Source organism: Scardinius erythrophthalmus (assembly GCF_964197995.2).
Source record: "Scardinius erythrophthalmus genome assembly, chromosome: 1".
In the NCBI taxonomy this organism is placed as follows: domain Eukaryota; kingdom Metazoa; phylum Chordata; class Actinopteri; order Cypriniformes; family Leuciscidae; genus Scardinius; species Scardinius erythrophthalmus.
The window spans coordinates 30,220,570-30,234,797 of NC_138221.1; the positions used below are offsets into that span (position 1 = coordinate 30,220,570).

At 35.3% G+C, this 14,228-nt stretch overlaps 1 protein-coding gene across 6 annotated transcripts in view; it reads right to left on the reverse strand.

The window, feature by feature from the left end:
- The window catches only part of LOC308702442 (uncharacterized protein), a 30,163-nt gene extending 26,082 nt beyond the window's left edge, over positions 1 to 4,081 (reverse strand). For all 6 annotated transcript variants that reach the window (XM_081385290.1, XM_081385289.1, XM_081385287.1 and 3 more), the window contains exons 1-5: positions 3,907 to 4,081; positions 3,466 to 3,810; positions 3,028 to 3,381; positions 974 to 1,078; positions 673 to 768 (exon numbers count right to left, since the gene is read on the reverse strand). In XM_081385290.1, the coding sequence (XP_081241416.1) occupies positions 673 to 768; positions 974 to 1,078; positions 3,028 to 3,381; positions 3,466 to 3,810; positions 3,907 to 3,955 (949 nt within the window). In that variant the 5' untranslated portion in view covers positions 3,956 to 4,081. The remainder of the gene's footprint in view (positions 1 to 672; positions 769 to 973; positions 1,079 to 3,027; positions 3,382 to 3,465; positions 3,811 to 3,906) is intronic.
- Positions 4,082 to 14,228: the final 10,147 nt, after the last annotated feature.

Sequence of the window (14,228 nt, forward strand, 5' to 3'; positions counted from 1 at the left end):
GAGTGATCACGGGTGAATCTGACTGCAGTAGATGTGAAAGATATGAATAAAAATGATGTTATTTCAGCCAGCGCACATACCTGTATTTTCTTCCTGTTTTCGGTCGAAGTCCATAGTAATCGATTGTTGAGTTCACACGCATAGGTTTAGTTACCTATGATCACGCGCGTGAACACGACAATCGATTACTATGGACTTCAACCGAAAACAGGATGTAAATACAGGTATGTGCGCTGGCTGAAATAACATCATTTTTATTCATATCTTTCACATCTACTGCAGTCAGATTGACCCGCGTTCACTCCGAAGGAATCACTCACATGACCTGTGCACTTGTAATGACACATCAAGGATGTTAAGAGGCTAAAAGCAGGTTTAAAACTTGCCCCATTGAAGTCAACAGGGTGCAAATTTTAAAAAGAGGATAACACGGTGTAGGCAACACCGATTTTTGTCGTTGTTCTCTGTATTGACAGCACTCTAAATGTACAAAAAAATTTGCTCAATGTTAAAATTGACCGGAGTTCTCCTTTAATTGACGGGTATTAAACAATATCGATCAAATAAAACAATTTAGGTCCCATCACAATTTTTTTTTTTACAAAATTACAAAAAAGACTAATTACATCTGCCACATGCTTTATAGTGCTATATTATAACTACTAAACTCACCTTCAGTGAGACCCCAGAGGATGAAGGCGAAGAACATACAGACATTTGGAAAAAAGACCAGAGAAAGCTGAAGATTCCAGATTGTTCTGCTGTTGACTGGAGAGAAGATGCAGAATAATCAGTTAAATGAGCGAAACAATGTGATAGTTAATCCCAAGATTAATACAGTTAATTAATACAGTTGTATTAATACAAGATTAATACAATTAATAATAATTCAGATTAATAATTAAGATTAATATTAATACAAGATTAATACAGTTAATCACAAGAAATAAAAAGGTTTTCCTTCCAAACACACCTGTGTTTTTTGATCTGCAGTAGATCAGACAGCAGAGCAGAAGTCCAGCTCCAAATCCAGCAACAGAACAGAAAAACAACACAGTTTTGTGCCAAGAAGAGAAACCTGTGAAACACAGACATTCATCATAACATTTACAACTGCACTCACTGTAAAACCCAACAAGTTAAGCTAACTCATTTCATTTGCGGACACAGATTACCTCAATTCAATTGAGTTTATAAAAAACAATAGTTATGAGTACTCTGAACTTATTTTAATCGAGTGCACTAAAACAAGGACATTTCTTAATACACAAACTTTAAACTGCATTCAAATACTTTATATAGCTGAAACTTCACTATATTGAGTAAAAACAGTGCAATTTCAAACTTTAAATTAACTCAGAACTCCTTCAAAAATCCTTCATATTCTCTGATGGTCACAACATTGCTGGCACGTATGCTGTAGTGTAGAATCACAGTTTTGAATAAAACTATAGAAGATGTTGCCCATTTAATCAGAGATTAGACACTGAATGAGATCTGTGAATTAGGTCACTAAATGATGATCATCATCAATACTTAACCATAAACACCTGATCATATTTTGTCTTGATTTTTGTGCCATAACAAAAGTGTTTTATAAACAGACGGTTACAGCAGCCAGAGAAAAAACTTATGTGCAAGGGTCAAGAACTAAAGCAACCGTTGATCTCCATCATGGTGACCTTAAACAAAACTCAAATCATCAACATCTAAACCTCTGTTAATTCCCATAAGAACTAGACGTCTGACAGAAATAAAGTCAATCAGGGGTGCGTTTCCCGAACAACAACGTAACTCGCTGCTTCACTACCATAGTACGATGCATCGTTGAAGAAATCAACTAGCTAGTCACGACTATTTCCCGAAAACCATATTGTCGCAAAGTGGTCTTTCAACCACGCTGGTTTATGACGTTACGCACGTGGTGGAGTAATAACTTCTTTTAATGAATCTGTTTGAGATTGAATTAACGCAAGATGTTTTGCTATAAATTACAGACATGGCATCTGAGGACTTCTTCATTTTTCTTAGTTATTTTGCTTTATTTCCAGATTCAATCATAGACTCGTTCTTACATAGTAGAGCATGTTCGCACATGCGCACTCTTCAAAAACGGTGCTTTAAATTTCTCGACAAAGTAAAAGACTAAATGACATTTGTATGTATTCTAAATAAAAGACACAGGTTGTACTGAATGTCAGCTTGCTTATTTTACTCAAGAAAAGGATTTATTAAGTGCACACGTCACGCAAACTAGAAACTCTGCTTCTAACCACAGGTTGAGATCTGTCGTTACAACCACACAACTTTGCGATGCTGTTTGCGAATGTTCGTTAGAACGATAGTTTCGGGAAACACTCGTTGAACTGTGCTGATAACGACGGAACTTGCGAACATAGTTGGCTAACGATGCTTTTGGGAAACGCACCCCTGGTTAGTAATAAGTGAAGCTGGTAATGCTGTTTGTGGAGTTGTTTAATCCTCCTCTGCTGAGAACTTCACAGATTTAATGTCTTCTTTTCTCTTCAATTGATTTCATCTAAGACTGTGTCTGAAGTAATTTGTAGTTCTTGTGTTTCTGCTCGTCTCTTTTTCTGTTCTCTTCTTTCCTTCAGTGATTCTGCTTGTTAACAGCAGGTGTTCATCACTAATGCTCAATCATCACTTAATTATCCAATTATAATCCAATTATCATGCTGGGATCTAGAAATGTTCTATAACTCATTCAGTTTGAGTTCTGTTTCAGTCATTGTGTCCTCATAACTTTCAGTAAAATTTGAGTGCAGAACTCAATTTTATTTATTACATATAACTGTTAAGTTTTACAGTGTAATGACACTTTTATGGCATTGCGATCTCTAATTTACCCAGCTATTAAATTAAATCTGACCCCAAGTGTACAAAAAGTTTGATACTTTTCGCTCCAAGTGTAAATATAGCTGAAATACCATCTTGTTTACAATAGCCTTTGAAGAAGGTTGGTGTCAACAGACTGCATTATTTATTTGCCATGTTTTGTCGACTCACCCAGTTGCTCCAGTACTACAGTTGCATTGGCTGAAAGTACTCCAGCAAACACTTGACACATGTAAACTCCTTTGTCCTCAGTTCTGACACTCTTCAGTCTGAGAGAGAAGTTTCCTTTGGGGATTTCATCAGTGAAGAACTCAACTCTGTCTGTGTATTGCTCATCTGATGAACCTGAAACCTCATTGTTTTGATAGAGCAGAACCGGAATATCTTCTTTTTCATCCGTTTTCCTCCATGAAACCTCTTCAATGTGTTCAGGTTTGATGTGAGAGTCTACAGAGCAGTTCAGAGTGACGTCCTCTCCATCATACGCAGATATGGAGTGACTTGGTCCTGATACCAGCAAACGCTCTGAAAGAATGATGGTTTAAACATAAAATACATAAAATGCCATTTGATTGAAATATTCACACAATTCAAGTGTCTCTCACTCACCAACATCTTTTATCTGAACCACAGTCTCTCCAGAATCCCGTTGACTGTAAACTTTACATGTGTAATTTCCCTCATCTTTAGCTGTCAGATTGTCCAGACGGAGGGAGAAGTTTCCATGTTGAATCTGATCAGTAAAGAAATGAGCTCTATCATGATCATCCTGCTGCTGGACCTCCGCTCGACTCTCACCATCTAGAAACAAATGAACCTGAGTCTCTGAGTCTGTTCTTCTCCATTCCACCTCCAGATCCTTCACTGGTAAAGGTTCATCAACGTAACAGGGCAAAACCACTGAAGATCCCAGAGGAGCAACCAGAGGATCAGGTGGACCGTGCACAGTGAAGCCTAGAGAAATAATAGAGAAACTGACAGCTTTAATAAACGAGAAAGAAATACTCGAAGGCTATTTTCGCGTATCAACGTTCACGTGATAATACGTACCATCAGCGAATACCAGGAGTATTGCTATAACAATAAACATAATGTACATCGTTTACACATGAAAAAGAGCTATAATAAAATCATAATTCTATCATGACCATAAGAGTTTTTGTCCGCAGTCTTTCACGCGAGACCACGTCTAAACTTTCGCTTTTGCTTTTAGCTTAATTTCGCTTTCTTAAATTATGCGCGCGTCAGATTCAAGGCGTCACTTTCGGTTGGCTCTTTAGCGGTTTCTGTTATACTTGAACAATAACAACTAGCACACACACACACACACACACACACACACACACACACACACACACAAATAAACGGTAATATGAATGAATGCGTGTTTAACAGACACAGCTAAGTTCCTGTTGTTTCTGTATATCCAGCTTTCAAATTTAGACGTCGATATTTTACAAACATAATACAAATTTGGTACAAATTAGTGTAGTGGGACACTGACTAAAACGGGACACCTAAACGTCAGTGCAGTTATCTCTTAACATTCAAATTTAAATCCGTTCAATAAAACAATGTTCTAAATTGTTTGTGATGTATTTGTACATCAAATGTTACAATAATATTGTTAAAATGTGTTAAGAATATTTTCTATTTAAAGCAATTTTTGTCGTCCAAATTTAGAAAAAGTTGTTTTAAATGTGGGACCGTATAAAAAAGGGAAATTGTGCATTAAGAAAGTTAAATGGCATACATGTATTTTTGTTAAAATGTTGTGCTTATAATGCAGCAATATTATTTATTAAGATCAGGTTCAAAACTTTGGAATAAGGGACAATGGCATACACTGGACTTGCAAGGGCTGCTTTTTTTTTTTTTTTTTTTTTTTTTTTTTTTACATTACAATTTGCTTAATGCATGCTTTTGAAATACAAAAATCTGAAATATTTTTAATAAATCCTTTAAATAGTATACAATTTCTGTGTTATATTTGTAATTAAAATTTGTATTTATTTTTTTAGCCAAAACTGATAAAGACAGCAAACACAAAGTGTCCCAGATTTCAGCGCAAGCTCTCCCACATTAGAAAAACCCATAATTAACTGCTTAGAGCTGAATATTTGTAGCATTTTATCCCATTTTTTTTTTTTTTATAAAACAATTTTAATAATTTGGTATTTGTTTTGCTAAAATAGCAGCTGACACTTTTCTTAAAAGTTACTTTACAAAACTCATGAAGTTTTCTTCGTCAAAACTCATGTAATGTAGTTTTATATATATATATATATATATATATATATATATATATATATATATATATATATATATATACTAGACATAATTAAACAATGTTATGAGATTGTTTGAACCTTGTGTATATATATACATATATATATATATATATATATATATATATATATATATATATATATATATATATATATATATATATATATATATATATATATATTATTAAATCTGCGACGCTGGGGGGCAGCATAAACACATTACCCTTCAGTCTCTTTAGTGTACATAGCTATTATTTACACTGAGAAAAAAAAACAGTATATAGCTACTATGAATACAAATGCTAGACAAATTTTAAAATGCATATTTTGTGTTTTATTTTACTCAGTGACATTATTTTACTCAGGTAATATTTTAGGATTCCTCATTTAAGGTCCTCTCACGACCGCGTGAGTTTAACTATTGATCGGAGATCTGTGCAAGTATTTGTCCTCTAATGCTGAATTTCTGATTTTGTGCAGTGATGTTTGTGATGACAGTCAGATCATCTGGTTGTATAGGGTGTGTGGTTCTGTCATATGAGCCACTGATTATTTAATTGTTGTTGTTTTTCCCCTCCATAGAGGGCAGAGTAGTCTCAAAAAATAAGTTGTCTCAAGAGCAGTGTGTGGTGAAGGGAGTTTTTTCTTGCACTGGGCCATTCAGTGTAAAATCAACCAAATTTTTAGAAACTTCCCTGGCTCAAATGTTTGATTTTGTTCAAGTAGGCCTACTTTTTTCTAAAGAAAGACAAACGCATTGTGATGAAAGCCAAAATATTAACCCCCGGTTTCACAGACAAGGCTTTTCCACAACATGCCACTTAGTGTATAAACTAGTTGCCATATCAACACTATACAGAGAAAAGATTGTGCCAAAATTAAAAAATCTTTAGAAGATGTCACTGAACATTTATTTAACCATAGCAAAAGTATATTTCTTACATATGTTAATTTTTCATCTGTTTTTTGTGTTTATTAAAAATGAGACAAATCTGATATTATTTTAATCTTAAATCTGTTATTTAACAATTGATATGGTTCTTTAATGCTTCACTAACTAGCAAAAGACACTAACCAGGTTTAAATCCCAGTTGCACAGGTGGGGAAAGTTGTAACGTTTTGTTACAATGTGCCCATATTAGAACTATACTATTCTATTATGAATTCCATTGAGAAACCATGAGAAAAAGGTGAATAAAGACTGAAAGTCAATGTATAGAAATTATTCATTATTATTATGTTTTGACCTATGCTGTATAGTTGTGTTTTACAGCTATACAACTAGAACGCAACTGAATGCTTCTTCAAGATCCTCGATACTTGAAAAACTGGAAACATAAACAGGAAATGACGGAATATTTACGTACATATTTACAGTGGGTCTATTCGCATGGGATTAGTATTACCTGAGGTCATTTTTCTGGACCTTTTTACAGAAGGTAAAAGTCGCTGTAATCTTTACTGACATTGTCCATAATGATTACTGAGACGGCACATTCGGACGGGACTAAAATCACAGAGAAGCTCTGGTAATAATTACTTTACCCCACCTCTCCACGTTAAACTAATCCAGTCCGAATAGGGCTACAGTTACAATAACACTAAAGAGTCATTTCTACTGACTCAAAAACAACAGGAGAAAGACAATGCTACATGGAGACAGCCGATCATCCTTGATATGCCAAACCATGTGACCTTATGTACCCCCAGATGTGTCCGAGAACTTGCAAGTGCCTTGGTGGAAGAGTGGAGTAATCAAACTTAATATTATACACTTAACAGAGTGACTTCTAGACAATTTCATAAGGTTTTGCCCAACTAAGTTGAAGAAGCTTGTAGAGGCAGAAAGTGATTGAGCAGGACCTAAAAACTCTTAGTTATGACAGTCATGTGAGTCATCAGTCAAACTTTGTGCATGCATCTGGTTTCTACTTTCATACCTCCGGGTGTCTTATAAGCAGGGAATGTTTGAAAGCCTCAGTTTACTCATCGTCACTTTGCTTTGGATTTGGTGACTGATCTTCAGGAGTAATGGAGTAAGTCCCTACAGGCCTCTCCTCATTTTACTTCTTTCCAGGTAAGCTTTACAGAAAGTCTTACAACTTTTTTTTTCTTTTTTCTTCAAATTGGCAGTAATATAATAACTGGAAGAACTGACATTTGCTAAATAAATAAATCAATAATGGTCTCAGTCCCCACAATCCCCAGTCAATCAATGTCATACCTGCTCATCCATGTTTTCTTGTTCATCCATGTTAAAGAGGCGTTTATCAGATGTCAACTCACTCTCTGTAAAAATTGTCATTATAGCATTTGCTTGAGAAATTTTATGTCATAAAGCAAAAGAGAGAAAGTCCTAAACCCTAACAGCAAATGCGATTTGCTTTAAAGCGTTCATATGATGTTGTTTTAAAAGTTCATTACTTTGTTTATTGGATATACTAGGTTAACATGCTTTAATGTTAACCTAGTATATCCAAAAAAACATTATTATTCACATACTGTACATGGCAGCTCCTCTATGCCCAGTCTGGCTGAAACGTGCTGATTTCTACAAAGACCCTTTTCTGAAAAAGCTCTGTGTGCTCTGATTGGCCAGCTGACCCCGTGTGTTGTGATTGGCTGAATACCTCAAGCGTGTCGCATATGTAACACTCCTTATCATAATCACAAGCTTCGGCTTCATAGGCTTGAAGCAAAAAGAGTGGTCCAGGTATAATGTAAATTTGTAGGCCAAAACCCCGAAACGAGCATTTTAGCACTTCCGGTTCCATCGTCCCAAAGTCAATGTTTTTTTTTGTTAATGGGTTTTTGGTTAAAAGGCTGGAATAAGGTATGTGGTGAAGACAAGCTCAAGATACTTTACAGCAGTATTAACCACAGGGTTTATTTAAGCTGTTAATTGTCTTATAACTATAATGTCTTATTAACTCTTTCAACTCAAACTTCTTTTTTTTTTAAGAAAACTGTAAGAGTTGTCGGAAGCTTAGTGGGTAACACTTTAGAATACTGTATCTTACTTACTGCATAACTAATAAGTAATTATTGAAGAACTAATAGGTAATTATTCATTAATTACTTCTTCACTACTGTTAACTACTAAGGGAGATGTGTCAACTAATCAGTATGTAATATATTTTTATGATTGTGTTAAGTAACAGTTAGTTAATCAATAAATAATGAATTATGTCATAACTCTTGAAGAACTACTACTAATTATCAACTAATTAAGGTTCAAGAAAAATAACTAAGAAGTAACTACTAATGAACAGTCATACAAAACTAACCTCAGATTAGTTTTTATATTTTATATACAGTACTGTGTGTGTCTGTTTTCCTCAGCATAGAATGCCATTGAGTAAAATTCATGTTTGAGGCAATGACTAAGGGAAACTGAAAATATAGGGAACTTATTAGTAATTCATAAATAATTATTAGATAATTCTTCAGGAATTACTTGGAACCTGGAACAGTATTCTAAAGTGAGAATATAGGGAACTCATTAGTAATTAATAAAGAATTATCAAATAGTTATCCAGGAATTAGGCTACTTATAACCTGAAACAGTATTCTAAAGTGAACATATAAGGAAATGAATTGGTAATTAACAAATAATTATTAGATAATTCTTCAGGAATTACTTGAAACCTGGAACAGTATTCTAAAGTGAGAATATAAGGAACTCATTAGTAATTAATAAATAATTATCAAATAATTGTCCAGGAATTAGGTTACTTATAACCTGAAACAGTATTCTAAAGTGAACATATAAGGAAATGAATTGTAATTAACAAATAATTATTAGATAATTCTTCAGGAATTACTTGGAACCTGGAACAGTATTCTAAAGTGAGAATATAGGGAACTCATTAGTAATTAATACAGAATTACCACATACTTCTGACTCAAATCAAACTTACTGTAAAAAAACACATTATTAACGGTATTATCTAAACCTTTGTAAATAGATAAGTTATCATACATTATGATACATTTTGCTAATTAAATAAAAAGTTTGCTTATTTGCAGATCAATATATAGCCTAGTAAATGTCTGCACTTATCTTTCTTATTAGTGCTGAAGAATGACTAAAACTGGCTAGAAAATAAAATAAAAACTTTGATCAGTGCTTTTTACTTTTCAAGTAATTACCTTTGTACTTTTTTTAAGGTAATTTTTTAAATTAATAGGCCAATAGTTTATCATTTTACTGGAGTAATATCCTGTACTTTTACTCAAGTACTTGATTTGTGTACTTCATCCACCACTCCACTGCTAAAATAAAACGGTTTATTGTAGTAACCACTGTGTATGACTGTTCATTAGTAGGTACTTCTTAGTTATTTTTCTTGCACATTAATTAATAGATAATTAATAATAGTTCTTCAAGAGTTATGACATAATTCATTAGTTATTGATTAACTAACTGAAACTTAACACAATCATACAATTATATTACATACTAATTAGTTAACACATCTTCCTTAGTAGTTAACAGTAGTGACTTAAGTGTTAATAAATAATTATCTATTAGTTTCTCAATAATTCCTTATTAGTTATGCAGTAAGTAAGATACAGTATTCTAAAGTGTTACCGCTTAGTGATGTGACGTTGAAGTCGTGGGACTGTGGTGTAATTCGTTTATAGCCTACCTTTAGCTTTTTACTTTCATTACATTTACTTTTCATCTGTGAAATGGACAAAATGTGCAAGTATCATAAACCTTTGTTGATCAGAGAGCTTGTTTTTTGCGATAATCCAAAAGCCTATTAAAAAATCCTATTGGGTCTTTGTCGAGGGAACCAGTGTGATGTGAAGTTGTGAACTGCCGGTTGGCCTACAAAGTGTCGTCATACCTGCACCCTAGGGCGCTGTAAAGGGGTGGGGGGGGGGGGGGGATAAACGATGACGATTCTCGGGGCCCAGAGAAGCCCCCAATAAAATTGTGGTGCTAAAAAAATATTTGATAGTAAAAATTATTAACTTTAAATTATTCTATTTGCTTTTTCCTGGTGTCAAAAAATGTATTTGTTTAGGAAACACAAACGTCCATGTGGCCCCTCTCCCCCTCTCGATAATCATAAAATGGTTCAGTCCGCCCAAATTGTATCCAGGCAACACAAACAGCTTGACTTCACTTATAGCGCCGGTGTGATGAAGTACCATAGAACCGAACGGTTCGTTGGACCATTTTTCCTGCCGACCAAAATTTGGGCGCGCTCATAATGTAAGAGACGCCGGCGCGACCACAACGTTGTCCAACATCAAATGTGCAAACGTAATGTAAGCGGAACGAAACTGGGCTACTCGTTATTGTGTGGTTGAAGGACCGCTCATCAGTTTGGACCAGTGCAGCGATCTTGATCAAGCGACAGCGGTAATAAGAGATCCAGTAAAGAAAGCATTTGAATTCGCTACAGAAGTAATAACATCGCTGTGAGATCTAGTGAGAAACATTCACATTTCTCCGTTATTAACGGATCAAACAGCGCGTGGAAGCCAGGAAGAAACATTGTGCCATGAATGAACTATCCAGTGTCCACAGATCAGCAACATTCACCATGGATTTACTGTAGTAACACTAACTGCAACCATGGAAGTTTGGCAGGAATAGTAGGCTATAATGGCTTCAAGTAACATTACGTCGGTTTTATTTTGACATTATGAATACAATTGCTGCCCTCAAATGTTAATCTGAACTAACAATAGACCTTTATAACTACTACAATATTTGGTTACATTTCATTTTTTTCCAAGGAGCTGTTTTGTTTATGCTCCTAAGAAGAGTCTATTAAAGCTCCATCATTGGTCAAAGTGTGTTAGTTTTAATAAATAAAATAATAATAATAATAAAAAAAAATTTCTGGCATTTATTTCTTTTTGCTGTATCGAAAACGTACCAAACCGTGACACAAGTGTATCGTATTGAACCGAACCGTGAATTTTGTGAACCGTTACACCCCTACTATCTACATCTCTCTTATCTATCTGTCTACCCCTCTGAAGCAATGGTTGAAGCAATTTGAATGCTGAGAAACTTTACTAAGACGATTTGAAAAGTTAGTTTATCTGTTTATTGTTATGAATGTTTGATATTTACCAAAAACATCACTTTGCAGTGTGTTGTTGAATGAGTTTTTTTTATAATAAATGTATTTTTAATTAAAACATTTGTTATTGTTTAATTAAAACATTTGTTATGACCCAATAGTCATTATTGGGATTTGATCTGGTGTTTTACGACTGCATAATGGGTGCGATGTAGGTCTTAATTTTCATTAAAGTGGTCTTAAAAAAGTCTTAAATTTGGGGTGATCAAACCTGGAGAAACCCTGGAAAGAGGCAAAGGGTCGACAGTATGTTACCCAATATTTCACAAGAAAAGGTGGGTTTGTAAGTAGGCCTAAATTGTTAGTGGACCGCCCGTGACAATGATCATAGCCTACGGCACTTTTCTGTGCATACGCACGCTTTGTACATGAGGCCCCAGGTCTCTACGGTAGCATTTTTCGACAAGTTAGCAAGTTTCGATAGAGCAGGGTGCAGCGGGTGCACGGCTTTGCCTCACATACATACAAATATATGTGAATACACTATATGACACATGTACAGCTATGCACAGTATATACATTATACAGTACTGAAGTAGTGCAGTATTAAAGAGGACAAATTACGGGTGTGGAAATTGTCTGATTGACTTAAATATATGATAGTCAAAATACCATAAACCATGATTTTATGTAAATTAATATGAAAAAAGTCTCAGCTGTGTTGGGGGCCCTGTCAAGATTCTTTTCATGGGGCCCAAAATCCTTAGCAGCGCCCCTGACTGCACCATACGTGAACAGTTAATATGTCGTCGCTTTTACCGTATCAGTTGGAGCCTGAGTTGATCAAGTAGGTGGTGCGCTTTCCAAAAACATTGTTAGCCAACTATGGTCGCAAGTTCTGTCGTTATCAACATAGTTCAAAGAGTTGCCGTTTCCTGAAACATCTTGGTTACGTATGTAACCCTCGTCCCTGAAGGAGGGAACGGAGACGTCATGTCGGATGACCAACAAATAGGAATCTCACTAGAGAGGCCAATCTACTTTGAGTGTAACTAAAACGAGCCTGCGATAATTGCATCACCTGCGCTGTATCGCGGCACGCGCATATAATGAGCAGCAGGTGCATCGCATCTTCAGGTTTTATGGATGAGCATTATACTAATATTTCACACTGTGACATGGATGTTTGAGGAAGCAATTGACCTTTCGCCGGCCCCTCCCCCAAAACGGCCATTGTCCAATCACACATCATAGCAACCGTTACTATGTGAGCAGGTCCGACAAACATTAGCAAGATGGTGAAGCTTGTGCCCATGGCGTTTGTAAATCGGACACTACAAACCCCGAGAGATTGTCTGGAGGAGTTGTGTTCTTTCCATTCCCAAAGCCGAAAACACAACGTGAGCGGTGCCTACAATGGATAAAACAGTGTGGACGGCCCCAATCCCAGTTAAATGTGTCGAACATTACGAGGCATAAATACGCCTGCTGGCTGTGGTATCGATGGCTAAGTTACTTAAAGTTTTTTTTGTTTTGTTTTTCTGATCTGAAAAACTATCCTATCTGTAACTCAAAAAACATAATATTGTCTGAACCGCGAGTTTTATGATCCGTTGCCCCACTAATAAATATTATGGTCTCAACTGCGATTTTTGTGATCTGTTGTCCCCCTAATAAATATTATGGTAAGTGCATTATGAAAGACAATCAATGAAAGTTATTTAGATGCAAATTAAGGCTATGTCTGGTTAAACAGTTATTGTGTGATTTCGTTTATTGTGCTTTGTCAACTTGAAGCATGAATTTGAGAAAGAAAATCATTTTTGGAAGAAAATGCACCACATACTTTTGTCAGTGATATAATAGCTAAAAGATTGTAAAAGCTTTCAGTTCACCCTGCCTAATTGTAGTTGAAAAGTCAAATTAAGCTTGATTAATTATATACTGTGACTGATCAAATAAACTACAGCATCTGGAATATAACTCCCATGCGTTTTGCAGCATTTAAAATTTTAGTCGTGTTATGCGAAAAAACACACATAAGAAATTATTGCTGACAGCACTTTTATTTTCAGAGACAGTTTTTTCTTTCACACAAAAACACAACAGTAAGTGTCTTACAATGCTTTTAAACACTTGTTTCCTTGTTCTTTGTCATAATCACAAATGATGTGTATGAACACCGGTAAGGTTAAGCATTAGCCTCGATAGAGACGTAGATAGTAGTCGTGTCTCCTTCATTGCGTATTTTTATATTATAATATATCCCTCCACTGCATACTGTAACCCTTTTTGCCTCGATCTGGAGGATATCGCGGAGGTATTGCTCCAAAAAAGGTCACTGACACGCACGGGTATACCTCTTTCCGTCATGGCAATCTGTCGCGTTGGTCGTGTTTGACCATTTGTTTGTCGGACGTAGCAGCAACAGTAACTAAGGGGGGCGGGGCTCGGCGAAAGGTCAATTTCTAGACTTCGATCGAGGAGTTTTAAGCAGGTCTGGATCAGTGTCCTCTGTTAGACTGAATAAATCCATTTTTGGGAGACTATGAGCTTTGTAACTTTGCATCTTATACATGCACAAACATCTACATTACACGCTAAAGAAAAAGATGAAAAAGCATCATATGACCCCTTTAAATAAATGCATTGCAAACACACTTTAAGCACAATTTAATAAAACAATAGATTTATTGTTATAAACTAAGACAAACAGTATTTTTTAACATTAGTGGAACATTTATATAGTTAATGTTATAAACTATAAAGTTGGTGAGAAAAGCTCCATTTGCCATTCGGTTTGATATTTTCTTAACCAATGCAATGAGTGTGCGGCTGCTGTATTTGTACAATTTTCAATGATGATTTAGTTTAGCAGCACCTCACTACAAGACTCTATTGACGGATGAGCGGTGGCTTTTTCTATTTTTAACCAATGCAATGAAAATAATGTTCAAGTGTCCAAATACTTTTTTTGGGGTCCACTGTATATATTACATCTCAGCTTTCTGTTTTTAGATAGGACTCCCTCAAG